Below are 27,810 nucleotides of genomic sequence, written 5' to 3' on the forward strand. Positions count from 1 at the left end.
TCCAAGAAGAGTGTATTCACCTCCCCGAGGCTGTTTTTAATCCCCTCGTCATGAGATGAACCGCAAAACCTCCTCATAGTTGTCTCCATTCCCACAAGCATGCTTGGGACAAAAACATATTTTCATTTATCTCGTGGAATCTCTTGTCAGTGGCATTCTGCTGTAAAGGCACATGAGGATAGAAGGATGGTTAAAAAACAAGGAAAGAAGGAAGAGAAGGGACGGAGAAAAGGGTCACTTCTCAGAGAGTGATTAACTCAGTGGTTAGCACTTCATTACCTTGTGTTTCACGTTGTTTTATGTGCACGGCTGTGTCTGAGGTGGGCTGTAATAGGATAGTGAGTGTCAGGCCCCACATACTCCTGAGAAGCTGTTTCTCTTCTTTTTTTAAAAAAAGAGAGACAACAGTGAATGGACCACCCTGACAGGGATTAATGTACACAGAGGTTTTACTACCATGTTATGTGAATGTGGCAAAAGGTCAGAGAGGTCAGATAAGAAAACATTTATGGTGATATGTTGTCATGTGTAGAGTAGTTGTACTGAGCCGATTATTGTAATAGACTAAGAGTACTTATCCAAACAAGCTGCTGAAACATGAGACTGAGCAAATCTAATTACTGTCTAAAAGGATAAATTGACTTGATGTGATAAAAAAAAAAAGAAAGAAAAAAGAAAAATATAATTTTGTAATGATGACCTGAAACTTCATTTTAGGTTGGAATTGATAATAAATGTGTTTGTCTGGTGATACGCTACATAGATCAAGCTTCTGGACTCAGTGCTGGAGTCGGGTTGTCTGGAATCAGATTTATTAACAAACTCGAGTATGACGTGCAATTTTCTCTTTTTTTCATTTTGTTGCAGCTTTGAATTGCCAAAATCCTTCATCTCAACCTTGGAATCTCATCAAAAGCCCCCCCCTCCGTGTGAAACAGCCAGTTCGGGAGAGCAGAAGAGGAAGAGGAAGCAAGGACAGACAGTCCACACCCATGCTCACATCAATCACTGAAATGTCAGTTTGAGGATGGGCAGTCAGCTGGCATAGATAAGGCCAAGTGAACAGATATGGTGGCAAAGCATGAGAAAGTGTGATAGTGACATTACAACATGTTGCGTAGATGCAACCACAGTACACTGAACAGAGACAACACAGTATTTACTGTGAGTTGTTTCAACATATCAACAAACTCAGCAGAAATTTACACAACAGGATGACACAAAGCAGGTTTCCTTTTTATTTATAACTCCGGTGGTGACTGTAAGACGCAAAAGGACGGGAGTTTCCCTGGTCGGTTTTCGGACTATTTAAATTCACATGAAGAAGTGACAGTCAAAGGCAGAGAGGAAAATAGCTATGAATGGAAAGAGAGTGGAAAAGCAGAGGGAGGGGAAAAAGGAAAAGAAACTTTAATCACAGAAACACTGACCCATAAAAAAGGAGAAGCAGACACAAGTGGAAACCAGAGGAATGTTATCCAGCTGGGGGATATATCCATCCATCCAGCTCTTTCTGCTGTATTTCTACTTAAAGCTACAGTTGACTTGAATTGGGGTGAGGGGTGGTAAAAGAAAAACCCTCTGAAACAAAAACCAAATTGAAGGATGAGCTAAAACCAGCAGTGCTAAAACCCTGTGGCCATGGGATTGGGTCCTGGAGCAGCCAGGCCACACATCTCTGAACTTTAGCCAAAAACGACTTTGCTTCCCAACCCTTTCACACTCTGGAGAGAGACAGCTCCCATAGAGAGTGCTGAAGGCTGTTTAATTACCTGACTGGCCAGTTAGCTGGACAGCTCGGCCACAGCGTCTGACAGGCCTCCTCACAGTCTCCACTCTTCCCTCTCCGTGGCCTAGACTCAGCCCTACCATACTGGAGCTAAACCCACATCCCCTTATTGGGAGCCAAGGCCAATTAGCTGCATCCATTCTCACTGTGCTGACTGTTCACTTTTCATACTTGCCTGTGTACATCCTAATGCTAATAAGAACAAGATGTTTTGTGATGGGAATCCTTATCTGTAGCTTGAGAATCGGTAGGATGTAGAGCTCACTGATTTACAATGAAAGGGTTACTACATGTCATAGAAGCATTTCCTTTTCTTGGCTTCTGAAGAGGCAAAGGTTGCATGAATACGTGTTTTAAAAGACTTGGCTGTGTCCCATCGTGTTATTTTTACACCCTCCTGTTGTTGCCCTAATCACTTGGCCTGGGGGGAAACCACTCCCTCACCGGATGAACTCTCATTGCCATTTGAAAAAGCAGATTTTATCTCATTAAATATGATGGAGACGTATGTAAAATACACCCTGTGGAATCAGACTGAGGCGGGGGGGTAACATCCACAAAGGCGCAATTTACTGGTATGACAAGCAGCAGTATTATCCTAAAAAAGCTCTGCCATGTGTGAATGTTTGGGTTATAGTTAAAGAAACGTCAGCAATACCAACTGCAATTCTCCCTATGCTTTGCAGTTGAGACATGCCCATAATGTAGTATTGCATTGTAGTGCATCGTCTCTGCCTGAGTAATCTCGTGGAATGAATGGGTCTGTCTGGTCCATTGATGTTATTGAGTGGCATATTGCAGTATGTCTCTCGACAAGGCCCAGCTCAAACGGATCTCTGCAATCATGAGCAACAGGTGGGCTTGGACGGCGTTCCCTCCACTGCAAACAATTTTGCTTTGAAACCCCTAAAGCCTGATCCAAGACAGGAAAAACCTCCCATTAGTGCTGCTTATTTTCTTTTCATGGACCACACACACAAGCGTACACACACAGACGAACACACCAAAACATGTAAGCAAGGCTGCATTGCATTGACTTTCATTCATTTCCTGGAGACTTTACCAAAGTTTAACCATAACCATGACATGACTGACCCCAAGCCTTACCTTACCTTACCTTACGCCTGATTTGCTTTCTGGCTGTTAGTTCTGGTGGAGAAAGTTGATACAACTCCTATGTCTGTCTACAAACACAATCAGGTTAGCTTAGCTTAGCACAAAGTCTTAAAAAAGGGATAAACAACAAACTCTATCAAAAGTCTTCCGCCTTCCATCATCTCTAAAGTTCATTCGTATTTCATTTGTTTTATCTGTACAAGTGTAAAAATAATGATTTTGAATTTAGGTTTATATAGCAGTCTATTTTTTGGCTGTGAGCAATAACTTCCTTGAGTTTGCTTGCCTGCTTGCCTTGCAGCTACTCTCAACTCCTCCCAACCAAAAAACAGCAGATTGACTCTGGTCTTTATATGGATTAAAATATAGATATAATGCGTTAGAGATCTTTGGAAGTCCACCCCGCCCCCCAACATTGAGCTATAGTTTTAACCAAAAAACAACTGCCAAACCTAAAATGTAATAGTACAAAAGCACAGATGTAGATAAACGCAGGCAAAAAGCACACAAGTGCATAAAAATATTTCATAGATGTAGGACAGGGAGAGATGTTCTCTACCCTTGCTCCAACTTTGTGTTTCCACTGAGAAAGAGTGAGCCACAGCTACAGCTAGGCTGAAAGTTGTAATCAGAGCCCCGAGCCGGCCGCCCTGCACTGGGACTCTGGAGTGGTTTGAGAGTGGGCCAGACATTCCAGAAGAGATCGCCGCCCAGACACCCAGCAGCAGCCAGTCAGCAACAAATTCCAGAATAGCAGTGCTGCCTCTAAAAATAGTCATCTGGACAGGAGAGGGATGGAGCGCTGGGTGTGTTGAGGGGGCCCGCTGGATGGAGGATGAATGATAGAGGAGGGGAAGCTGAACAGGAGAGGAGGGTGGTTTATTCCATTCCATATCCAGTCACAATGTTATCACAGCAGAGCAGAGGAAAAGGAGTCCTGCAGGGATGTGAGTTTGGAACTTGTGTGAGTGCTTTCCAAGAGAGAGTGAGAAAGAATGAAACTGGAGGACTTATAAAAATGCGTGCATGCGAACGAGTCCTCGTGTTTGTGTGTGCTTGTGCAAAAGCATGGAAAACGGCCTCTCAGACTGTTATTTCTGAAACAATGTGTCAGCTAACAGGGGGAACACACGCTCTAGTGTACTCAGGGCTTTCTTCAGGTCCGGCCTGCTGTTTATTTTTCCTGCAGTGAACTGGCAGCTTGGTTTACAACAGCCACCCTAAACCTTAACTGCGGAACATCCTGCCTGCAAGAGCAGTCAGACGCACCAAGGCAGCACCGATCCTCTGCCAGTTTTTCCTCAATTTGCAAAATATCCTCCGATTTTCTTCCTATGAAACCATTTTTCAAGAGACAAAAGAAATTGTAAACTGATTTGAAGCGCATGTAAATTCTTTGGCTTTTGTGTCCCAAATCCCTCTGCCTGTGACGGCTTTTATCCGTTGCAGCTTGAGAGGAGAGAGGCCTCTTTTCAAGTCAGTGCTTTCTGCTAAGAAAAAAAAGAGAATAGCTTATATCCTCAAACATTATGCAGACCTCCATATCTGTAAGGCATGGAGTCAGGGTCACACTGAGGGACCGGATGGAATATTGCGGGAGGGGTCTGGGGTTGTTTGACATTTTCAATGTGGAGTTAGGTATGCCGTCTCTACCAATAAACCCCCACCTCCAGGGGCATACAGGCTCACCTTCTGCAGATGGAAGTGGGGCGGTACGAGAGGGAATAGTTCAGAGGGTCTAGCAGCTGGACTTTATTTAAGGGTCAAAAAGTGAACCAGAAATTGTTCTGAAGACATAAAAAAAATCCCTTTGAAACTCAGATCATATCAGTGTCAGGGGTGCAGCCACTGAAATTTCAAAAGAATTTTCTGTTTTTTTCCTCCATCTCACTGTCTGTGTTGCCTTTTGCATACAACTGACAATTAGTTGAGCATGAGCATTTAAACTGTTGCATAATTGCTTTTGCCCTCTGCTCATAGTTTTACATCTGAGCTTTGTTCTTGCTCGCCTTTGACTTAAGCAATTGGAATTTGCAGTAAAACAAAAAGAGACTCTTGCTTGTTCCAAGGATAATTATCTTGCTCTTTTTGAGAAGCTTCCCAAAATAAATAATGACTTTAGACAATGGATGATTGATGTAATTTTCTGTTGTTCACTGTCATTGTGACAAAAATGAATGTTGATGTAGAAGTAATTTATAAATAGCAGGCTTAAGGACAAATTTTATAGCCCAGACTAGCTTACAAAAGCCAATTGGAGACTTGGAATAACAGTTTCATTGTGTGATTAAACCTAAATCCTGCGCTGCACTGTACAGTAGAAGAAGTTGATGTTGTCTTCTTCCAAGGCCTGCAGACTATGTCTGGCCAGCACAAGCTGGGGGTGCTGTCCTACTCATCAGTACCAAAGACTGCGGAGCTTCCAGCCAACCACCCACTCCCTCCTTACAAAATGTGGATCAAATTAACCCGGCAGCAGCAGCGGCAGCAGCAGTGTTCCCCCTCGACAATCAATTGACTCTCCAACTCCTAAAAACAGACACTCTTGTTTCTTCCCCAAGCCAGACATGGACTGTGTTCTCTGCTCTATGTTGTCTGCTGCTGTTTGTTTGACTCTGTCAGTTTTCTAACGACCAAAAAATTGCTTTTCTCCAGAGACTGTTATAGTCTACATTTTAAGTAATTACCAACAGGTGTGCCGGGTACAAAAAAAAACAACAATTCTATTCATTGAAAATATAATATCAACACTTTTGTCACACAACTGCCACCAGGATTCATTTTATATTTGCTTTATTTCCAGCATCACTCAGGTGACCTACTACGTGACTGCTGGTTTTGGCGTGCGCTGTCTCATTAGGGTGCAAAGTTGCCCATCCTGTAACTGGGAGCCTAGTTTTGATTGGGATTGGCCAGTACTGCAATTTCCTTGGTTGGGACTGGCTGTCAGTCACCAACTCAGAGCTCATTCCCAGAATAACTGAGTCTACTTACAGTAAGTTCAATAGAACTCCAGTGTGAACACAAGTCCTTTTCTTCTCAGTATGAAAACAGTCAGTGTATGGTTGGCAGTCCAAGAGGACGCCGGGCTCCAACAGAAGTGTCTCCACTCCTGTTCATGAATAACTGTGTAAATGTTTAAATCCTAGTTTTGTTAAAATACAGCTAAACACGCAGGTTTCATCTCAGCACTCATACATGGTTCATGAGCAGGCATGTACATTAGCACATGTTATTGGACTAATGGACATGCAATACATGCAAACTAGCACATGCAGCATAGTCTTCCATAGAACCTGTGGCATCCTAAATCAGTCACTTACTGGCCTGAAAAACCTGAGTCTGGTTCATTTGCTCTACTGTCCTGCTGTTACTGTGCCTCACTCAACATGTGCTTCCTTGATAAACAAATTAAAGACAGCCAGTTCACCTAACCAGTAGATGAGCAGGATGACGGGGGCTCCAGTGTGAGGAAACCAACATGTTTACCCACGAATGAGCTTTACGGGGTTGTATGTGATGTGATGTGAATACAATAAAAGTTGAGCTTTTATTAACATTTTGGCAGAAGTATAATAGGAACGTCACAAGCGTGTGAATGGACATTGGTGAAATGGATTATTCTGCAGAGGTGGTTAAAAAACTCTCTATGGATGTTTTTATACTTGTTTCCACTGAGAAAAATGGTCACTAATGGAATTTATTGTAGCCGATGAGCTGACCAGAACTGCTGTGCTCTGTGAGGAACAATACTGCAAGATTTTTACAGTCACCTTTCAAGCTGTGAGGCAATGACTTTTTAAATGCTTATAAAATAGATTTTGGGTGGAGTATCACTTTAACATCCATCAAGTTAATTTAAGGCTGAGGCTGTGTGGAAACATTGACTAATTTCAGTGCCATTCTCGTTGGTAGTGCTCCTTTGGATATGCTGGCTGCCTGCTTTAAGTAAGAAATGAAGTTTTAACAGATTCTTTCAAACTCAGTCAATATGACCCGTTCTCTTTTAGTGTGACACGTTGACCCCAACCTTTGTACCCATTTCATTTATTATGTTAGAGTCTGGGATGAAAATAGAACACCTTTGCAATGTGGATCACCACAGCTGACCTCCCTGATGCATTCATGTAGGTTTTTGGGTCATACAATCTTAAAAAAGAAATTAGGACATCCAGTAATAGTTTGCTTTACACTTGTCCTTACTGTAAGAAGAGCAGTGGATGAAGTATTTGTAGCACTACCACAGTCTGACCTCTGAGAACATTTGTTTATCCAGTTCCACCACTGGATCAAACAAAAATAACTTGTGCACATAACAAAGTTCATAATGGGAGCATCTCCTTATTTTGGAAGCCAGGCTTGAACTCTGGAGGCTTGAACTCTGCAAATACATTACAGAAATGCTAGCGGTGTGGGAGACAGCAATCTTGGCTTATTGGCCTATTTTGTGAATGAGATGGAGAGTCTTTGCAATTTCAATATTAAATCCCACCCAAGAGTAATTTATGTCTATATTTATTAGAGGTTTTCTTTCTCCACTTCATGGGAATGTCCTTATTCGGGTGTGATGACTGTTTAACTTATAGAGAACTTTGTAAACTCAAATGACCACACACAGCATAAAAACAAACATGTGCAACTTTCAAGATCCATTTATTTGAGTTGATACAGTACAACAGAGGCATTGTGTTGAGTAGAAATACACCCAAATGGATGAATTAAGACATTTTACAGGATTTGAGGAGCTCTTATTGATTTGTTACTCTTAAAAATGCACACTCGGCCACTGCCTTTCACAATGAGATGATACCACTCTGTTTTGAAGAAACAAATTCTGTTTTTGTGTGCAGTACATCCTGGACACTACACACAGTCCAAAGCAGGCCAAAGCATGGACATGGACTGTTTGACAACGAATTAAATGGCTTGATCACCAATAAATACAAGTATAAAAACACATTGATGAGAATAAGTTTCATTAACCAAAAAAAAAAAAAAAAAAAAAAAAAAAAAATAAACAAAGATACCAAAGGCACACAACTTAATCCACCTTGGCAGTCCAGGATCACCAACAAACAAAACAAAAAACCCTGTGGCAATAGCCAACAATAGTAATGAGCCATTACGAAAAATAATACTTAAATAACATAATAATACTAATTTATTATTATTATTATCATAACAATATCCAGTCAAGTTTTCCTATGATTAGACTTTCTGCTAACTAACAGATATGCACCACTTATTCCAGTTTGGCAGAGTTAAAGTTTTATCATCACATTCTTTCCATTGCTTTCTTTCTTTTTGCTCTGGTTGTTGTTCCAACATTTTTGACCTCCCTTGCTATGGTAGAGGTGGAAATGCTGCTTTATTAGCTTTGGCTATTGATATATTACTACATATTCATGCAATTCGCCCTATTCCAATTGATTTATAAGAGCCGGCTTTGACCGTTTGGATGTTGTTACTGGTGTATCAAAACACAGGCAAACTGAAATGACACCAATTTTAATTTTGTCTGTTTCCGGAAAGAAATTGTAATACTTCAAGGAAGGAAGTATTTTCTGCCATAACATAAAGCAATATAAAGTTTCTTATATTTTGGAAAATCAAAAACAGAGGCATAATAAAACAAAATACTAACATAGTATAATTTTCTCACTGTAAATCCAGTTGACAATAAAATGCAATACAAAAGGCAATTAAATGCAGTATAATACGCAGCGGCTCTTTCATTTGAATCCATACCCAGGACCTTTCCTTCACACAAGGGGAAAATATTCAACATGTGATGTATTTCCTTGGGGTCATCTGCTGCATGGTTTTCCATACACATCATCTGATATCTTGAATGATGTCAGTCATCGTTCTCCCATGTTCTACTGCTGCTGCTGAACACACTTTCTAAGGCCATACAGAACACACAAGTCACACACCGAGCCTCAAGACAAGCTGTATCAACAGCCCTCGGCATCTCAAGTAAAAACTCAAAAAGAAAAATAAAACAAACGTGAGGCACAGCCAATGTGGGGATGATTTCATTCACTGATGGGGATTCCCCGGTCAGAGGAAAATTCAAAAGATCTCATCTCATTACTCCCTGGCTGATCCATTCCCCTGATTCATGTCAAAGCTTCATCACATCTTTGGTATTAAACAAAAACTTTCCATCTACTCTTTCTACTCACTTTCTTTACTTTCGCTACTCTACATTACAATTCCTTCAGAAAAAAAAATCTAACTCCTTGACCTTTCCCACAGGAAAGCCTCTCTAATCTCAGCACCTTTCCATGCATCACTCTTTCACACTCTTTTCTTCTCCCTCTAGCTATAAAAACGTCTACACGCTGCCTCTCTCTTACTGTCATATGAAAACAATAGCTGGCTAATTGTGCTTGGTTGACATAATGGACCAGTATACACAGCTGGAGGGCTGAGCAGGGACCGCAGATCCCACCTGTGCTGAGTCGGGCTGGGGCTGATAGAGATCTCTAGCTCCAACACGTCTCCAGCCTTTGTCTGAGGAATTTGCTGTGTCATCAGCAGGCTAAAACAAACCACCTTCTGTCACTCTTTGAAGAGTTTTGGGTAAAATATTAACTAGTCCAACAATGGAAACCTTACGTGTCTTTGGCAAGAAGAAAAAAAAAAATCCCCTGAAGCCCTCACTAAACAGCCTGTTTTATCAGGTAGCCTCGAAAACGTGAAACAACCAAGGTTAAGAGAGCCAGGCACATTCCAGGACTGTGAGATGGTGTCTGCAGCATCTCCCTTAACTAAATGTCCCACTAGGTGAGTCCCTCCAGACCTTTGGTGCTGCCAGCAAATCTGTGCTCAACCAAGCCACATAAAGTGCTGACAAACCAAACTATGGACTAAAACACTGACAAAGAACACAGAGGAGGTCTTTTCTGAGTCGGTCTGTAGATGCCGGTGTGTCTGTGTGTGATTCTACTTGTGCAAAGGAAATGGGGCAAGGGGAGACGAGACTGTTTGATCTCAACTGTTTGACCTTTGAACTCCAAAACAAGAGATACAAGAGATAGTCAGCTGTGTGCTGAAGGCCCTGGGTCTTTCCACATTCACAAACATCAAAAAAATAGCACAACTGGTGACAGGTTGGCCTGGCTTTTCCCTCCACTTTAAGGAAATGACATACATAATTTTTCTTATGAATCAAAAAAGGCACTTCCTACATATTCCCTAGTATCATACACATATATAGGACATACGCTTTTATGAAGGTATATTTGCCTGCGTGTTTTACAAGCGCAGACATACTTATATATGCTGAGTATATATTTGTTTCTCATCGCTGAGAAACATAATTATATATGTCAGTTCCACACAGAGTTGGAGACAAGGAGCTTCGGACTCTTCCAGTAACAGCCAGCACCCACCAGTTCTGCACTTAAAACTAAAAGCTACGAAAATATTAATAAATAATCAACAAAGTCAGTTATTTTTGGAACAAAACCCTGGTTTGTTTCTTTTTTTTTTTAAAGGAAGTAAAGATCACAAAAGCATGTGCTCTGTGTGAGTTTTAAGGTGCTTTTGTAAACTCAAACTCAAACTGGGCGGTGTACAACGAGAGCCAACCAGTTTCTGGTTGCTGCGTTTGTGATTCTAACTTGCCTTCTTGCTGAATATGTAAACATGTTGAACACAGCAAAGTCTCTGGGCGGGCCAAGAAAGCAGACTGGGTGGCATTCTCTCGTGCCAGCTCCTTCTCTCTCTTGTTCACAAAACCCTAACTAAATTTCCTCTGGCCAGAGAAGTGCACCTAAGTGTGTACATCTGTGTGTATGGGTATGCGTAGACATATCATTTCCATCAAGATTTCATCCCCATTTAGAAAACCACAGTTTCCCAAAAGGTGTATCCCAGTAACACACTGGTCGTTAATGTCACTCAAAGACATCTGTACACACACACATACACACAGCTCCCTCTACTTCCTCTCTCTCTGCCACCCATCTGTTAGGTGAGGTTGCTGCTGATGTCCAGGGCTTGCTGGTACACCTGAGTCATGTCCTCCAGGTCCCCTAGCAAAGAGAAGCTGCCATTGTCCCCCGGGGAGCCTTTAGTTTTGGGGCTTCGGCTGAACTTGGGTGCCTGGTGAGGCGGGGCTGTCTGAAAGCCCTTGAAGTTGGCGAGCTGCAGCAGGTTTTCAGCCGAGACGCAGGCCCTGATGTTCGGGCGGAGGTGGGGGGTGGAGGAATGCCACTCAGCCCCACTGAGGGAGCTGGGCGACAGGGACAGGACTGAGCTGTCCTCCCCAACTATGCTGGAGGGCCGACTCTGACTGCGGGACAGACCAGAGTCAGTCGAGGGAGGAGGCTCGCCAAGGACTCCAGCCACCACTGCCGCTGATGGAGGCCCACTATAGGTGGAGTACTTGCCATTTCGCTTCAAGATTCCCTTTCTTCCCATCACTCTCTTTGGTGGGGAGGTGGCTAGCAGAGACATACTGGCACCCCCTAAAAGCTCAGAGGACTCGCTGCGCTCTGGTGACGAGTAGTACCCTGACTCCCGCTGCTGGTTGTTCTTCAAGATGCCTTTCTTGGGCAGAGATGGCACCATCTTAGCTGGTGAGCCTCCTCCCAGAGTTGGCTCCTCTTCGTCTCGATCTGGGCATGAGGCTTCCCCTCCACCGTCGGTTTGTTGAGGCAGTGCTGCCTGGCCCAACTCCGGCTCTTCCAGACTGGCAGAATGCTGCTCCTCAGCAACCCTGGTCTTCAGGATCCCCTTAGGTCTCTTCAGACCAGGCTTGTCCTCTGCTCCACAGTGGGTCTGTCCTGCCTCCACATTTTCCTTCTTGGACTTCTTGGGCCTCTGACGCAGCAGTGGGGGCATGGCTGCAGCTTTGGCTCCAGAACCACGTGGCTCAGTGCGGTTCTGCCAGTCGATGAAGCGGGCGAGCATGGGCGAGCCTCCGTGGTCACGTTGGGTCTCGCAGTCACACACACTGTTTTTCCAGCCCCAGTTTACCCACCAGTGGTTAGCTATGTCTTCCACTGTGGCACGACGCTCAGGGTTCACCATTAGCATCCAGCGAATCAGTCCACGGGCATCTAGCAGGAAACAGAACAAGAATATTTTGCTACTTTTTACTATACACTACTCGGCATTAAATTCCATCTATGATGACATATATGCTGTAACAGAGTACTGGATGGTGTTGGATGGTGAGTTTGACACTGGAAGCACAACCTGAGACTGTCTTAAGTGAAAGATGCTGGAACTGGCCATATTTAATGTGGCTTTTCATGAAATAATGGATTAAATAAGCATGTATATAAAAATCTGGTGATATAATTGCTCCTGACATGTTCCTTCTTTGTTTGAAATTATTCAATTTAGAAGCTTTTAAAAACAACTGCAGTGCTTTTATACCCTTATTAAAAATATTAGGGACTGAATATTTCACATGATTGTTTTTCCATTGTTCTGTGCAAACCACAGTAATGCATCCTCAGTTAAAAACACAACAAAATTCACGGCATTTGAATGTCTTGGGCAGTTAAGTTACATTAAAAACTCAAAAATAAGGGGAATACAAATAAAACAATTTCTGTGACATCTTTGGATTCCAGTTCCTAGCATAAAATTAAGTTCCTGAACCATTCAGACTTTAGATTAATTAAAAACAAATACTCTTAATACTTTCTATAAAAACAATCAGTAGTACATCAGGCATATCATATGTAATGGACTGTGCAGATTGTACTATATATGTGCATTGAGAGCACTCTGTTATATAATTCATTTAACGGTTAATGGATCCCCATCTCAAAGACTTTCAAGCATTTTCTGGAGTTTACACAAAGGTGTGAGTCCTGCTCAGTTTATAGACAGAAAGTCAAAGGTCAGTGGTTTCAGTTTCTGACCAAAGGTGTACCTGACTGTCTCTATCTGCGGCTGACTCCAACTGAAGTAGAGTTGCTAATGTAGTTTATGACAAAGTTTTATAAATGGCAATGGGAGCAGTTGTGTATTCTCTGCATACACAAAAAAACACGGGGGAAATAAAAGCAAAGGTTCCTGCAGTACCTGAGGACTGAGTAGGCTCTTTGTACTCGCCATTGCTAATCTGGCGAATGAGGTTCTTGTGGTCTCCCCCGTCAAATGGCATGGTCCCATAGACCAGGGTATACAGCAGCACCCCCAGAGCCCAGCTGTCCACCTGGTGAAAGGAAAAATAATGGTCATAAAATAGCTTGCTCAGTCATATGCGGAACACGCACTCCCAGGTCAGGTGAGGCATATACAATATAGTGTGTGAAACAAACAAATACAACAAAAAGTTCAGGTGTGTTAGATCTTCCCAGTCCTGTTCTGATTAGTGATTCGTGGCATTAAAATGAATGCTGTGGAATAAGCTCAGTTCTGCTCAGAGTCAGAGTTATGCTCGAGTTTACTTTGACGCAAATAAGTACCACCATCACTTTTTCATGCTAACATCTCACAAGGACATCTCTGTCAAAGACACACACACGCACACACACTCTACTGCTCTGTCAGAAGCAAGCACTTTCTGACCACCAACCTAATGCAACGTGGTTTTCGAAGGAAGCGGTTACATAAGACTGTTTCTGGGGCATGAGGAGGTGCAGAGCCACGGGGGAAGTGGTGAGAATGGAAGGAGGTAATGAATCTGGCAGAGTGATGGCAGAGTGATATCCTGGCCCCTGACGACTTGCTGGAGACACAAGTGATCAGCAGATGACCTGTCTCGGTGTGTGTGTGGGTGACAGAGAGGGAAACGTGATGTGTGTGTGTGTGTGTTGACTGTGGTTAGGGGAGGATGAGATGTCCTCAGGAATGTGCTTCTGATGGCAGTAGCTGAAGCTCTGAGACACAGTCTAGGAAGAGGAAATCAGATAGGGCCAGTTAGGGAGCTGATATACTTCCTCTAAGGATCTGGACCCACATCAAGAATGTTTCACTCTCCTGTTGCCATGGGTTAATTCCCGAGGGCGAGACAGGGCACGCACTATTGTTGTGTTCTATTTTCGTTGCCTGTGTTTGCTGTAATTTGTGGCCTCACCCCAACCGTGGTTCTGTAATTTCGATTGCAATCGGACTGCTGTAGTTTTTAGCACTCTGGAGTAAATTATAGTGAATTACGCTAAATTGAATGGTTGGAGTTGAATATCTAAAAATGCAAGGTTTTTTTTCCCTCTTTCTGTTGCTTTGTTTCATGTAACTGATGCAATTTTAAAGACAACGCCCTTCAGAATGACTCTAGAACTGCCAGATATGTGGCTTTAGGGAGACATTTTCACTCTTTCTTTCACCAAAACTATTTGAGTTTGACCATGAGAGTCTTTTTGAGGCTATGGAGCTCATTCCGATCCCATTAAGATGATGAGAAAGTAAGAAAAAAAAAACATCCTCCAGTTCCTCACTTCAAAGAACCCAGACATCGTAGGAAGGGGGAGACTTGAGAGAGATGCAGACAGTGTCTGAGCTGACCCACTGTGGCGATGCAAGAGAGACCTCCCCTTGACTGGAGACTAATAGTAATCCCATCAAAGAAAAAGAAAATAAAGCCTATCCACATCATAGTGTATGGCCTACGTGATGATTATAATCACTAGTGAGATAATAATGATGAAAGCTATTAGGTGAGAGTTCTAAGAGTTTCACTCCCCATTTCACAGCCGAGGAGGACAATAACGATGATGGTTGATATGTAAAAAGAAAACCATGTCCTGGGAATTAAGTTCACATGCAAACAGCTGCAGCCATTGTCACTGTTAGGCTCAGTGGGCCTCACCTCTGGCCCACGGTACGGTCTCCCATTGACTATTTCTGGTGAAGCGTAAAGCGGGCTGCCACAGAAGGTTTGCAGCAGCTTGTCCTTATGGTAGAGGTTGGACAGCCCAAAGTCAGCAATCTGTGGACACAGGAGTATAGGTGAATCTTATTCCATGGTTAATACCTTGTGCATAGATCATTTGAGGTAAAACACTCTACTCCTGTGGGTAACACAACACAGACCAAGCGAGAAAACTTACCTTAATATTACAGTTTTCATCCAGTAGCACATTTTCCAGTTTCAGATCCCTGTGCACCACTCCATTCTGAAAGACAATAAGAAAAAACAAATTAATGATTGATTGATTGATCCATCAGTGCGTTATTCATGAGAGATGGATCCAAGTAATAAGCAGTCCATTGTATTAGGATGAGATGATTTACTCTGACAATGTTAGCTTGTGGCTCCTAGGGGAAATCAAGGCAGCCTGTTGGTTTAGTACTCTTTAATTGGTCTTGTCCCTTCTGGGGTTTTTTAGGCTGACATCTGCTGTGATTTTCTTTTTAAACCGACTCACATGTGTCACATAAGCATGAGCCTGTAATTACCACCCTGTATGAATGATGTTCTCACAACATCTTGGGATTAAAAAGCAACTATGCTGTTAGTGCCTGGGTTTTTAAAAATGTCTAGAATTAACATGTGGTATACAGACAGACAGAACCCAGCCTAGATGTGGAGGGGTGACTGCCCCCACACCCCACACCCCCAACAGCATTGCGTTCAGGATGGTACCTCTCATTGGTTATTGCTTGGGAGGGTGTTCATGTTCACATAAGCCTGACTGAAAAGGAAGAAATGGTTGCTTGTCTGTTGTGTCAGTGACTCACACCACCCCACCCAGCAGGAGGTTGAGCTTGGTAGTGATGATTCATCATTCATGGCTGTCTGGGACTCTCCTATCTGAGGACCATGACATCATCCCTATCTCTGGCGGGGAAGAGAATGACAAGAGGGGAACCCATGCAAACAAGTCCCAGGACCTTTGGGTTTTTGATGGTAGTTAGTGAGGTGTGGAACAGGGATTGACGTGGGTGTGGTTGGAGCTAAATCTCTGGGGAAAAGCTTTGGGGGGTATCTTGGGACATCCATCAGTGTGTCAGCAGATGAGGACAGAATTAATGCAGGACCTGTTTGGAGAACTGTAATCAGAGTGTAAACCCGAATTAAACTGGTCTGTGTTCCATCTTCACTCAGAAACAGATGACTCCCTAAAACCAGCGGGCCAAGAAAAGCACACCGTGTAGGGCTTGCAACTGGCTATAAGGCTGACTGTGGAGGTGCATGGTTTATGTTACATTGAGCAGCCTAGAAAGCAAAGTGTGGGTGTGTGTAGGAGAGGCAAATAGGGATTTAAAGTGACGAAGAAAATTAATGTGCAAGCTTTTCTCTATGTACAGTATGGTACGGGTTTTTCTAACCTTGTGGCAGTGGTGTACGGCAGAGACTATCTGCCTGAAGAAGTGTCGCGTCTCCCGCTCACTCAGCCGCCGGCGCTCGCTGATATAGTCATACAGCTCGCCCTTGCTGGCGTACTCCATCACGATCACGATCTTGTCCTTGTTCTCAAACACTGAGAAATTAAAAGAAAACAATAGGAGTCCATTATTATCTTCTTTTAGGAAAACACATCTGTATTAACACCAAGAGAGATGGGAGGACACCTTACAAAACCATTCCACGTTCATCTTAAAATCACAAATGGATGGAATAATGTTGTTATGTAAAAAGCAGAGAAAACCAGTTTGACTGCCCCAACCTTTTGTTTTGGAGCAGGAACCCAAATTCCAGAGAAGCACATTACATCTCTACACATCTCCCAGGGGTTACATCACCCAAACCCCACCTCATGTGTTTGGCTCCTACACAACATTGCAGGGAGGGCCTGTTAACTCAATCAAGCCCACTCCTCAGAGACCAGAGCGACTGGAGATCAGTGAGAACAGAGAGAAAGCAGGTTTGCAGCTTTGCAGACAGCGGGCACACTGCAATGTCAAGTAATTGCTCTTGACACATCGCACTTCAACTTGACATCATGTCAACACATTTCACAACACACTTCCACATTCTTAACCACCATACCCAATGTCCATCCGACGGGAAAATATTCACATAAATTGTTGTACAACAGTTTATTATGACAACAAGGTGCAAGTTCTCATTTTCACAGCCAATTTGTGCTCATAATTACTCTGAGAAAGTATTGCACCACTCATTGGTAATTCATTACTCAACAGTTTGTCATATGTTTTGTATGTGAATAATATTGGAGGCCAAGCAATATGCATGTCAGTGTTTCTCAGTCTTCTGTTTACTCATTAACAGTGTACGCTATACGCCTTTTTACATGACACGCCTAAAACTAATCAAGAAAAAGGATATGAAAAATACGCAATAATTCATTTTCAATCTGACTTTTAGGAGGACAACTTGATTGAACTGTTTTTTTTTTTGTTTTTTTTTTTACATTAACTAACAATATCACTTGAAATAAAATGATGACTTGTTACACATCTGGTGACTGGAGAAAAGTAACCTTATTGCAGGTGTATAATTTCAACTTGGCAACACACTTCTGTCCCAGCGCCCTGGCATGAAGGGAATGAAAATGCTAAGAGGAAGACTGAGGGAATACTGAGGAGATGACAACAACGCAGTCAGACGTGTTGCTCCGTATTGTGTGGGTTGATTTTCCCACACAGCAGGGTTAGCAGGGTGAGGGCCTCTGCTTTCTGCACCCTTGAGTGAGCACCTTCATATTTTGTCACACTACTCTCCTCCCCCTCCTCCCAGGGTCCTTTTAAAGATATAATCCTCTACAAAAACACACAGTTGCTGAGTGATGGTAATGCTCACCGCTTGTGACTGACTGTCTGCTCGAGAAGTAACAGACTTGCAAGCCAGCCACCCGCAAGGGCAGAGCAGATCCGGGCCTCTGATTGGCGGACAGAGTGGTGACCTGGGGTGACATTCACAGTGATCCATGGTGGGGCTGTGCATGAAGAGCAAATTCTCAGCATGCACTCCCGCTTACCTTTGACCCCTGATGGTGGAGTAATTACCTGGCTTACATAACTTGGGTTTGTTACAGGCAGATGGGCACACCAGCCACCACTACAGCCTCGCAGTCACTCATTGGGCTTTTTGTTCACAGGTCAGGCCCTCACATCTGACAAATTAACACCTACTGTCCTATTGCCTGCACTGATGATGGACCACTGTCACAAGATGCATAGGGGACAAGAAGAAGAGTACCAAAAGTGTCACAGTGGCGGAATACTATTGATGCAGACAATAAACGCGTACTGAAATCTACACAGATTTAGGTGAGGTTTTAACGGTGAAAGCTTCAACTGTTTTTTTCTGGAACTGGTTTACTTTACATTATCTTGAGATACCACAACAAAAGATCTTCAGAGTTTAAATTACTATCTAGGCTTACCTCACCTTTAAAGAATGCAGTATAATGAATGCAGTAAAGACTGTGACTCTTCACTCACAGCAGGTGAAAGGTTTTATGTCTGTTTTGACTTTATATCATCTCCTTATGTCATCTTTCCCTCATAATGGAATAGTTTGACATTTTGGTAAATATAGTTTCTTATGCTTTCTTGCTGAAGGCTGGGTTTATCTGTATGGTAAATGTGACATTAAGGAAAGCAAACTTTCTTCTCGCGTAGAAAACAATTAGCTAACACTAGGCTGCTACTGCATTGTCATATTCACTGTACAGTCACAAGAGTTGTCATCTTCTCATCCAACCTTTTGCAAAGAAAGCAAGCAAGTATATTTCCCAAAATGTCAAACTAATCCTTTAACTTGCATCAATTTTGTTGAACTTAGCTTTACAGCATCTAACAATATGTACAAGAACGTGCTGCTGCTTAGTTAGATGTATCCATTTTTGCACTTACAGCATTCTTCGGGGTTGACTGTTTGTTTTAAAAGGAGAGCACTGGGGTACTTAGTTATGCCTGAGGAGCAAAATCCCTGCGCAGCATGCTGATGGATGCAGAATGTGAGGGAGTGGTAAAAATCCCTCTTCACATACACATCTGTTTCAGCTTTGCTTCACACAAGGCAGTTAGCAGGGGCTGTTGAAGAGGGTGTTGCCGGATACACAAATCTCAGGGCCATACATATATATTTCTAAAGCAAAGCTGGGTGGAGGCCAGACCACAACAGTAAATGCTGGGTTTGAGGAGAAAGAGAGAGAGCAATGAGTCTGGTGGAGTTCATTGGTGGAGCGAACTGCATATAAAGCAAGGCAGTACACATAGGAATACCATGCAGCCTCCTTGGAGTATATAAAGCTGTGTGCTCTTTTAATCATTTTCCTACAACACACATAAAACTCTGCCACACTTCAGCCCTCCAGCTGACTGCTGGCACGTTCCCATGACAAATAGCGATGTTTGTCACATATTCACGTTGCTGATAACAACATGAGGAAACTTTGAAACTGAAGGGCAGTGGGTAAACCAGTTTGGGCAGTGGCACACAACTGGCTTGTATTGTGCCAGTGCAGCTACCCTGAAAAGGACATTGAAACTGTTGCTTTGTTGACACAGGCATAAAAATAGTCACGAGTCACAAATCATATGAAACTGACCTACAATGCAGCGCCTTGTGACTTTAATTGCCTGCACATAGGCCCAGACTACATTATAAGGGATGATTAATTGCAAGCAATATGGTGAAAGAATTCAATGGGAATTGTTCAACCTTTACACTCACCATTAATTCTAATCTATGTTTTCTTCCAGTGAGGTAAAGGTCATTCAAAAGGACTCATATCCCAAAAAAAGGTCCCAAAGAGTAAACATGTGAGCCATTTAAGCCAGACTCGAAGTCTATCATATTTAGTGAGTTGCTTCCTGGGGTAGATATATGTTGACGTTGCTCAAGGGAAGGCTTAAGACCTTCCTCCCTCTGCATAGCACTGGACCAGGGTCAGACAGGGTGCAGGCCTGGGTGACTGAGGTCAGTCCAGTGACTCTCTAGCTGCACACACACACAACCACATTTACTGGCTCATGCATATATGTAAATATAAAAGAGCTCATGCAGACACACATTTGTACAAACACACACACACATACACGAGTACAGTCTGGTTCCCAGCTGCAGTTGTCTCTAAGTATCAGCAGATGTCTGGCCCTGAGATCAAGACCATAGAAGACAAGAGATGAGACCTCTTAGATGTGGGAGAGGCAATCCCGTAGAATACCACCCCTCTTACACTCACTTTCTTTCAACACACACACACACACACACATATACACAGACACACATACACACACACACACACACACACAAACACACGTTCACAGAGATAGCCAGATGCAGTTAAAGCCATCCAGACTTTTACTGGTCCAGGCAGCCAGACAGAGCAGAGAAGATGAATAACATCCCAGAACTGTAGTCCAGGTCTTATTATGACATCTGCATGTCATAACATGACAATCCTGTAGTGAGGCCACAAGTGCTGAATGAGCTGAGGGAGGGCTCAATTTTGGACATGTGTGTTTTTGCTTATGTGTGCTCAAGTGAAACGAGGGTGTTATCATTTGTCATGTTTATGTGTGTATTTCCAGACATGCCGCAGACCCTCACCTTCATATATAGAAATGATGTGTGGGTGGCGGAGGGATGACATGATCTCAATCTCTCTGCGAATGTGAACCATGTCCTGCTCATCCTTGATCTTCTCCTTCCGAATCGACTTGATAGCCACCTAGAAACAGAGGACAGAAAAAAGTTTGATCAGATCAGACTGACAGCAATATAAAATTTCAAAGTAAAAGATAGCTTGGGTGCTTTATGTATAGCAATTTGAAACATTTTATTTTATTTACTTCAAAAGATGAAATAGATATGTTGATTTAATTTGGTAATGAAATGACAGTAGAAAACTGTAAAATAAAACTTTATTTATATTTAAGACACATTTTTAATGTTATCCGTTAACTTTAAAATGTACATTGCTCTTGCAGAGTACATACTGTACGTCATGTAATGTCTATCTGTCTCAACCTCTCTATCAACCTCATTCATCTCCCCTATCAGGGGTCTTATAGGACAACCTTTTGACTTCATCAGCAGGCCTTGCTGATGCGACAGCAGGATGAGTCAGACAAGAAGGAGGTGTCATCTTCGCCTCACACGGTATAATTTACTCAGCCTCTTTTCTGTATGAGAAGCAAAATGAAGGTGCACTCTGAGGAAAACACCCTGGCACGTGGTTCCATAATGGAGGTTTGCTTTGCACACTTTTAGAGCCTGGACCAGCATATAAGCAGGTATTAGTCAGAGTTTGGGATGGGTCTCTGATCTGGGCCCCCAACCTGTCTCTAACAGAATCAGAAGTCAGACTGAAAGTGAAACATGGGGTTTCCACAGCAACCGTCTATCTTGCGGCAGTTGTTTTTAGAGAACAGTAATATGCAGTAGGAGCCCAGTGGTGCTGTAATACTCATAATTACAATGCTGATGTTTAGCAGCAATAATGTTTATCGTGTTCATCATTTTAGTTTTAGTGTGCTAGCAGGGTAACATTTGCTGGTTAGTGTGACACACAAAGAGCAGCTGGGGCTGATGGGAATGTCATGAGTTTTTCAGGTATGTGGTGAAAAAACAAAGTGTTTAAAGTTACTGTAACTCATCCAGTGAATGAATGTCTGCGCAAAGTTTCACTGCAATCCACCCAATAGTTGTGGAGATATTTTTCTCAAACCCACAAATACCAACCGCATGGTGGCGCTAGGGATCACCAAAGTCGGCAAGCTTTGTCCTTCGGACACCGAGAGTGTCTGAATAACCAACAAATCATCCACAGAGCCAATAAGGACCACAAGTAAAGGGGCAAACAAGGTGTTACAAGTTCATGGTTTCTGCACAAAGCCAAGGAGGCATGGAGGTCAGTGTGCTCCTCCATACATCAGATGGCAGCCTTAATCTTCACAGCTGTGTTTGCTTCCCTGTCAAAAAGTCCTTGAGAAGGCATTAAATCACTACCTGATTTCTTTTTCTGTGTCTTATTTTTAGTCATTCTGATTAACAACCGCTAACGGCCTACTTTTGAAAGAGCTAGCCTGCAGGGAGTTTCATGAGAATGAGCAAGGGTTGAGGAAGTAATTCAGCCTGTGGTACTTGCCTTGCCAGTGGCCCTGCTACAGGAGACTCAACAGTCAGCAGCTACACTTGATTTGAAGATTTTTCACTATCATGGCATCGGCTTACGAGTCAGCTGCAACTGGATGCATTCAAACCTCTAGCCTTGCACTCCTTAAATGAAAGGTTAGCGGCCTTCTCCAAATAAACCAATCGAAAGTACACAGTCTAGCACATGTCACTGTAATTGTAGCCTAAACATTCTGGATTGAATCCTGGGTTTGCTTTGATCAGACCTTTATAGAGTCTGTACACTCTGAATTCTGTTAGTTTAAACTTTTGTCCTCTCCTAGCTAAGCAGTAATACTCTGAGGAGCCCAGCTTTATTCCATGCAGCAGAAACCACAGGCAGTAGCGGGTGCCAAGCTAATTACCGTGTACATCAATAAAAATAACCCCAAACCGGAATAGTTCCCTTCCAGAGCATGCCTTGATTACACAGAATTTAAAGAAATGATACCATAATAAACAAGATAGGGTCCAGGGGGTCCACATGCTGCGTTCATAATTGGTAAAAGTTGTTTCTGTCTTAATGCTGATGTTTTCCCTTACCTCATCAGATTCATCAACATTTTATCACTGATCCCCAAAACATGAGTAACATTTCTGACTTCGACATTTAGCAGCAAGGCAGAATGTGAGTCACCTTCCTGGATTTAATGTAGGAATTAATTCAGGAATTCATTAATTTAGGCAACAACTGAGAAATGACCTATAAAAGTTACACGCAAAGGCAACTAAACTTTCTCTGTGTAACTTCTGCCTAAAACCCTTTCTCCTTAAAGGGTAGTAATCAATCTTTAACAGCTATGATCTTAATTACACACTGTATGTTAACTCACTGAACGAGCCAGCTCTCCCACATCGGGCTTGAGACAAAGCCAGGTATCTCTTGTGTATCTCCTCATGTTCCCCTGCCCTGACCCCGATGTGGATCATTAAACAGGACTGCAGATCAGCCACTTGCCAGCTGGCCTGTCTGACTGACACAACTACGCTTGTCCTTAAGTGGATCCCTATTACTGTCACTCAGCGCAAACAGGCGCTGCACTGCTGCCCACGGCGGCCCCTGCCAGGTATGGGGCCAGCCTTGTCTGGACCCCTTGCTCCCCACCCAACCCCCTTGTTCGCAAAACACAGCTCGTTTGAAGTGAAAGTCCATGTTTCGCTTCAGTGGAGCCTGACATCTTCCTGCACTTTCTCAGGCCATTAAAATAGATGAAGTATTCATCACAAGCTCACCCTTCCCCACATTTTCTAAAGATCATGATCATCTGTTGTGTTGATTGTGCCTGCCTGTGTGCGTGTGTGTGTGTGTGTCTGACTCAGAGGTGGGAGGGGGGGGGGGGGGGTTAGTGGGAGGAAGAGGCCCGTCAGTTTTCCAGAGAACTATATTCTCAAACATAGCCAGGAATCACAATGCTTTGTCAACAGCACCACATATAGCAGAGGAATGTCAGTGTTTTCCCCTTTCGCGTACCTCTCCAGCGAATCCATTGTTGGGGAATGATGTAATCTGGTGCTTTAAATTCATATTAATATGACTCTCTAACCCCTTTAACTGAGGCTGTCCCTCTCTTGTTATGGTGGTGGGCTTCCCTGTGTCTCCGTGCTAACTGCCCACACCCACCCCCCACAAGTCTGTGGTGGATCCCCCATACAGGATATTAACCTTCCCCTCCAATCTCATTTCCTGCTGTGGATGGCCTTTCATGTGTCACTGACCATTTTAGGCCCTACTGTCACCACAACCTTTTCTCTGTAGTCATTAAGATGGCACATACCACATTAAGACACAAAGTCTCTTTGTCATGAGTATACAGATATAAAACACATCTTCAAGAGACTCGCACAAACACATGAGCTTGTGCACGTGTCACATGCCCCGACTACCATCTCTATGATCAATAGCACTCCGCATAATTGTGGGCTTTCCCTGAGCTACCAAGCAGTGCAACATATGGCTTTGCAGATTAAAGCAGACAGTCACTCAGTTCCACTTCACCTGACAGTGAAACATGCCTACATCTAATCAATCTCCCTCAACTGCCTTCAGTTCATTCCACAAACGTACGTGCACGGAGTCGCACAAAAAAACTTCCTCAGTCTGTCTCCTCACTTTGCTGTCTCTCTGCTCTTCTCATTTGTGGAACCAAACAGGAAAAGGTAGACGGAGCCGAGATTATTGCATAACAGTCTCACCACACTGCCGTATCTGCCATATGGACACAAGAGACTACCTTGGAGTCAGAGGTCAAGTAAACTCTAGTAACACAGCGCCAGACAAATGTGGCCGGTGAGGTGGCCCGGCAGTCATGCTCGCTCTCGGTCTGTTTTCTGCTGCTTCTCCATGAGCAGAGGCGCTGATTTTCAAAGGACTTCCCCAACATATACAAATGTCCACGTGAAAAACACAGTGTTGCATGGAAGTGCTACACTTGACTGACACGCTATTTTAAGTCTGAATGTTATGCTCAAGACTTTGCAGCAAATTGCAGGATAACGGAAGGCATTAGGCCACTGAATTTTGATTTGTATACTGACAGATGACAGTCAAATGCTGTTTGAGTAAAACAGTACTCACTCCTGTCAACATCTGATACTTTGACCTTTAGAGTCAATATACATTGTGCAATTTTAAAATGCTAGTCATTGTAATGCTTCCCATCAGTGTTGCTGCCATGGCAATAATGAATAGGAAAACACACTGCAGAAAGGACAAGAAGCCAAGTGGGACAGGCCAAGAGAGAGTAAGCCCTACCAAAGAGTTTATGGTCCCCCTCTCTAGCATGCATTTGCCAGGAGTTATGAAAACATTGGGGGACATTGATGACCTATACTAAGTTTCCTCCCTAACATTCTCTGTGCATGGAAAGTTCCTCATGTCCTGCCAAGGTGGGCTCGGGGGATGGGGGGGGTCAAATTTTGCCACGCGTGAAAATATTTGGGGAGATGTTCATACCAGCAGATGGTGGGTTTACTATGACAAAGATAGCAGAAAGTGGAGGGGGAACTAGTGCACACAAACTCACACCCACAAGCATAAAAACAGAACCGAAAGGATGTCGAAAACACTTAAAACAATAAACAAAAAAATGTGACGGGCCCTATCCTTGGGGGACTGTTAGCTGCTTACAGTGATGCTTAGGGGAATCACTGAAGTTACATCAGTCAGTCAGTAGCCGGATTTGCACTCCAGCATCCGGTCGTGAGGCCCCGCATAGGACAAGGCGTGTGCAGCCACAACTCACTGGTCCCATGGGCCCTTTGGAACATGGGGGGGTCCCCGGGGGAAGGACGTGCACACACGCCTCTGAGAGCAACAAAGTATTTATTTGGACTGGCAACTGAGCGCTGCAAAAGTATGCATGTTTAGGAAGCGTCTGGACGCACTAAAAGCACCATAACAGATGTTTACAGCTGCTCAGAGCGCCTCTCAAGTGGCTCACCTCTCGGCCGGAGTGCCGCTCGATGGCCTTCTTGACTTTCCCATAGGTTCCCCTTCCAAGCGTCTCCAGCAGCTCGTAGCGGTGCTTCAGGTTATGCTTGTGGTGGTGTTTCTTCACGCCCGAGTTTCTCCGTCCATCACTGCTTGCCGGGGTCTCTTCGGGTGAGCTGCCGGCATGCAGGGGTGGAGCTGGAGGTGGAGGGGAGAGGTCACCCCCAGCCGGTTTGCCCGCTGAGGTTTGGACTTTCTGGGCCTCGGGACGGGTTGCCCCCCGGTGGGGCGATAAATAAGCGGTTTCCATCTCACTGGGGAAGTGGTTTTAAACAACCTTCCCGCTGTTAATTATTTCAAACTACCAAAACAAATTGATAATATCATACAATACTTATAGGTCTAATAATAGTAATAATAAATAAATAAATTACACGGAATTACGCGTAGCCTACTAGTCACATTATTACAAGTGGAAACTAACATTTCCAGATTGTCTTGGTTGATCAGTTGGCTTTGATCAAAGCAGACAGAGATTTCTCCTCCTACCTATTCATGTTATTATCGCTATATAATCAATCTACTACGGTTTAATCACAACAAAGTCTAAAAGGACATTATCGGTCCATAATTACCTGATACATGGTACTATATCACCGGATAGTATTAATTCTAGTGCCAATTTCGTAATAAAATATGTATTCAGACGTCGACAGCAGGCAGCGTGCCGAATGCTGAACACACTTTCGATTTAAAGATGATATACTGGCAATAATAACTGTGCAAGCTCTATCCAAATAAAAGAAAAAAAAGACTAAATTAAATCGATCTCCTCACTCATTAATGGTCTGGCATAGTCTGGCTGTGGTTAATTCTGGCTCGTTCACCTTAAACGTCGTCCTAAACGCTGCCAACATCACCGACTCACATCTAAAAGGCGAGAAAGCTGCGACGAAACCGGCGTTTTGGATGAAGATGACCCTCATTTTGTCCACGGCCCAGGTATAGCTCCTCATTCATCTAGACTCTGTTCTATTGTGCGCCTGCATGCTCCGTGCGGGGGTCGACGGTGGAAGAGGTGCGCTGTGATCGGACACTATCTCAAGCTGAGACGTTTTGGTTATTGCCATGGTCGTTTCGCTGCGCCCCTTCTTTTTCTTCTTCTTCGTATGCCCTTCTTCTTGTTTCTCCCCTTTCTCTCTCTGTCGTCAACGTGAGAGGCTGTGAATAAGGATTGCGAGAGGATCCGAGACCGGAGGCGGGGTTTACGCAGACCTCCTCCTTCCCTGTCTTTTTTCCCTTCCCTTCTCTCTTTGTGCTCTCTTCCCCTCTCCTCTTCTGGTACAGTATGAGTGCCGCTGATCAGGGGCGTAGCTGGGAGTCCTGTGCGCAGGAGGTGCCCCCTCCCCACCCCCACCCCCTCCTTTATTCCCGCTGTCATCCATCTTTGTCAGAAATGTCTAACCATTCACAGATCAGTTACGCTCCCCTTCATCCTTGATTATCACCTCCATCCAGTGGTGCAAACATAACTAAATACAGATTCTCAAGTTGTGTACTCAAGAAAAAGTTCAAGGTAATTTGCTTGAGTATTTCCATTTTCCATTTTCTGATGCTTTATATTTTGAAAATAGTGTACTTTTTACTCAACCACATTTGTACATTTGCAGTTATTACTTTGCACATTAAAAACTAATCGTACAAATTAAATAGAGTGCATTTTTTTAGAGGAGAAAACAAAGGGATACATTCATAAGCTAACAGTGTTATGTTGGCCCTACTTTACCAGCTGCAATATTAAAATGATGTACACATTAATGCATCACTTATAAAAATAAAATGACTACTTTTTTCTTCACTGTCTCCAACAGGGATGTTTTTATTACCATCTAATTACTTGCTTGATAGTTAAACTGAAAGAAAAACAAGCACATCTTTAAAGGAAGAGTTTGATATTTTGTAAAATATACTTTTGTCGCTTCCTTGCAGAGATCTAAAGCAACTCATTTGTCAATTACAAGAAAACTTGTTGTCAGCTATTTTGATAAACAATTAATCATTTCAGTCATTTCCCAAGCAAAAATGTTTTACATTTGCTGGTCTCTAGCTTACTTATTTACTTTATTAATCCCAAACTGGGAAATTTGGGTGTGGTGGAGTGATTAATGGGAAAAATGCCCCCCCCCCATTAGCCAGCTGAGGTATTTAACCCCCAGTTTTTTGCTCCCCAGGCGCTTGATAGTTGCAGCCCACTGCTCCTGTGTGTTTCACTGTATGTTGCATGTGTGTGTGTGTGTTTCAATCAGTGATGGGTTAAATGTAGAGAAGTAATTTCCCATTTTAGGGATTAATAAAGTAAAACAAAAAACAAACAAAAACAATATGTAAATGAAGAGTCTTTGGGTTTTGGATTGCTGGTTGTACAATAGAAGTGATTTCAGGAATTCACTCTGGGCTTTTGGAAACTGT

The 27,810-nt window shown here is 43.2% G+C and overlaps 1 protein-coding gene across 1 annotated transcript; it reads right to left on the reverse strand.

The window, feature by feature from the left end:
- Positions 1-7,539: 7,539 nt before the first annotated feature.
- On the reverse strand, positions 7,540-26,669 carry nuak1b (NUAK family, SNF1-like kinase, 1b). Its single transcript, XM_046394249.1, has 7 exons — positions 25,352-26,669; positions 20,346-20,466; positions 16,151-16,302; positions 14,929-14,994; positions 14,688-14,807; positions 12,959-13,091; positions 7,540-11,979 (listed from the first exon to the last, which is right to left on the reverse strand). The coding sequence occupies exons 1-7, from the start codon at positions 25,649-25,651 to the stop codon at positions 10,886-10,888; spliced, it is 1,986 nt and encodes a 661-aa protein (XP_046250205.1). The 5' UTR covers positions 25,652-26,669; the 3' UTR covers positions 7,540-10,885.
- Between the last annotated feature and the right edge of the window lie 1,141 nt (positions 26,670-27,810).

Source organism: Scatophagus argus, chromosome 7, assembly GCF_020382885.2.
Source record: "Scatophagus argus isolate fScaArg1 chromosome 7, fScaArg1.pri, whole genome shotgun sequence".
Taxonomy (NCBI): Eukaryota; Metazoa; Chordata; class Actinopteri; family Scatophagidae; genus Scatophagus; species Scatophagus argus.

What these genes read in the sequence shown, in the direction of transcription:
- nuak1b (XM_046394249.1), bottom strand. Translation starts at nt 25,651, where the DNA reads ATGGAAACCGCTTATTTATCGCCCCACCGGGGGGCAACCCGTCCCGAG. An exon ending in CCGTACACCACTGCCACAAG is followed by an intron (nt 14,995 to 16,150) that starts GTTAGAAAAACC and finishes ATTGTCTTTCAG; the next exon opens with AATGGAGTGGTGCACAGGGA. An exon ending in ATGAAAACTGTAATATTAAG is followed by an intron (nt 14,808 to 14,928) that starts GTAAGTTTTCTC and finishes CTGTGTCCACAG; the next exon opens with ATTGCTGACTTTGGGCTGTC.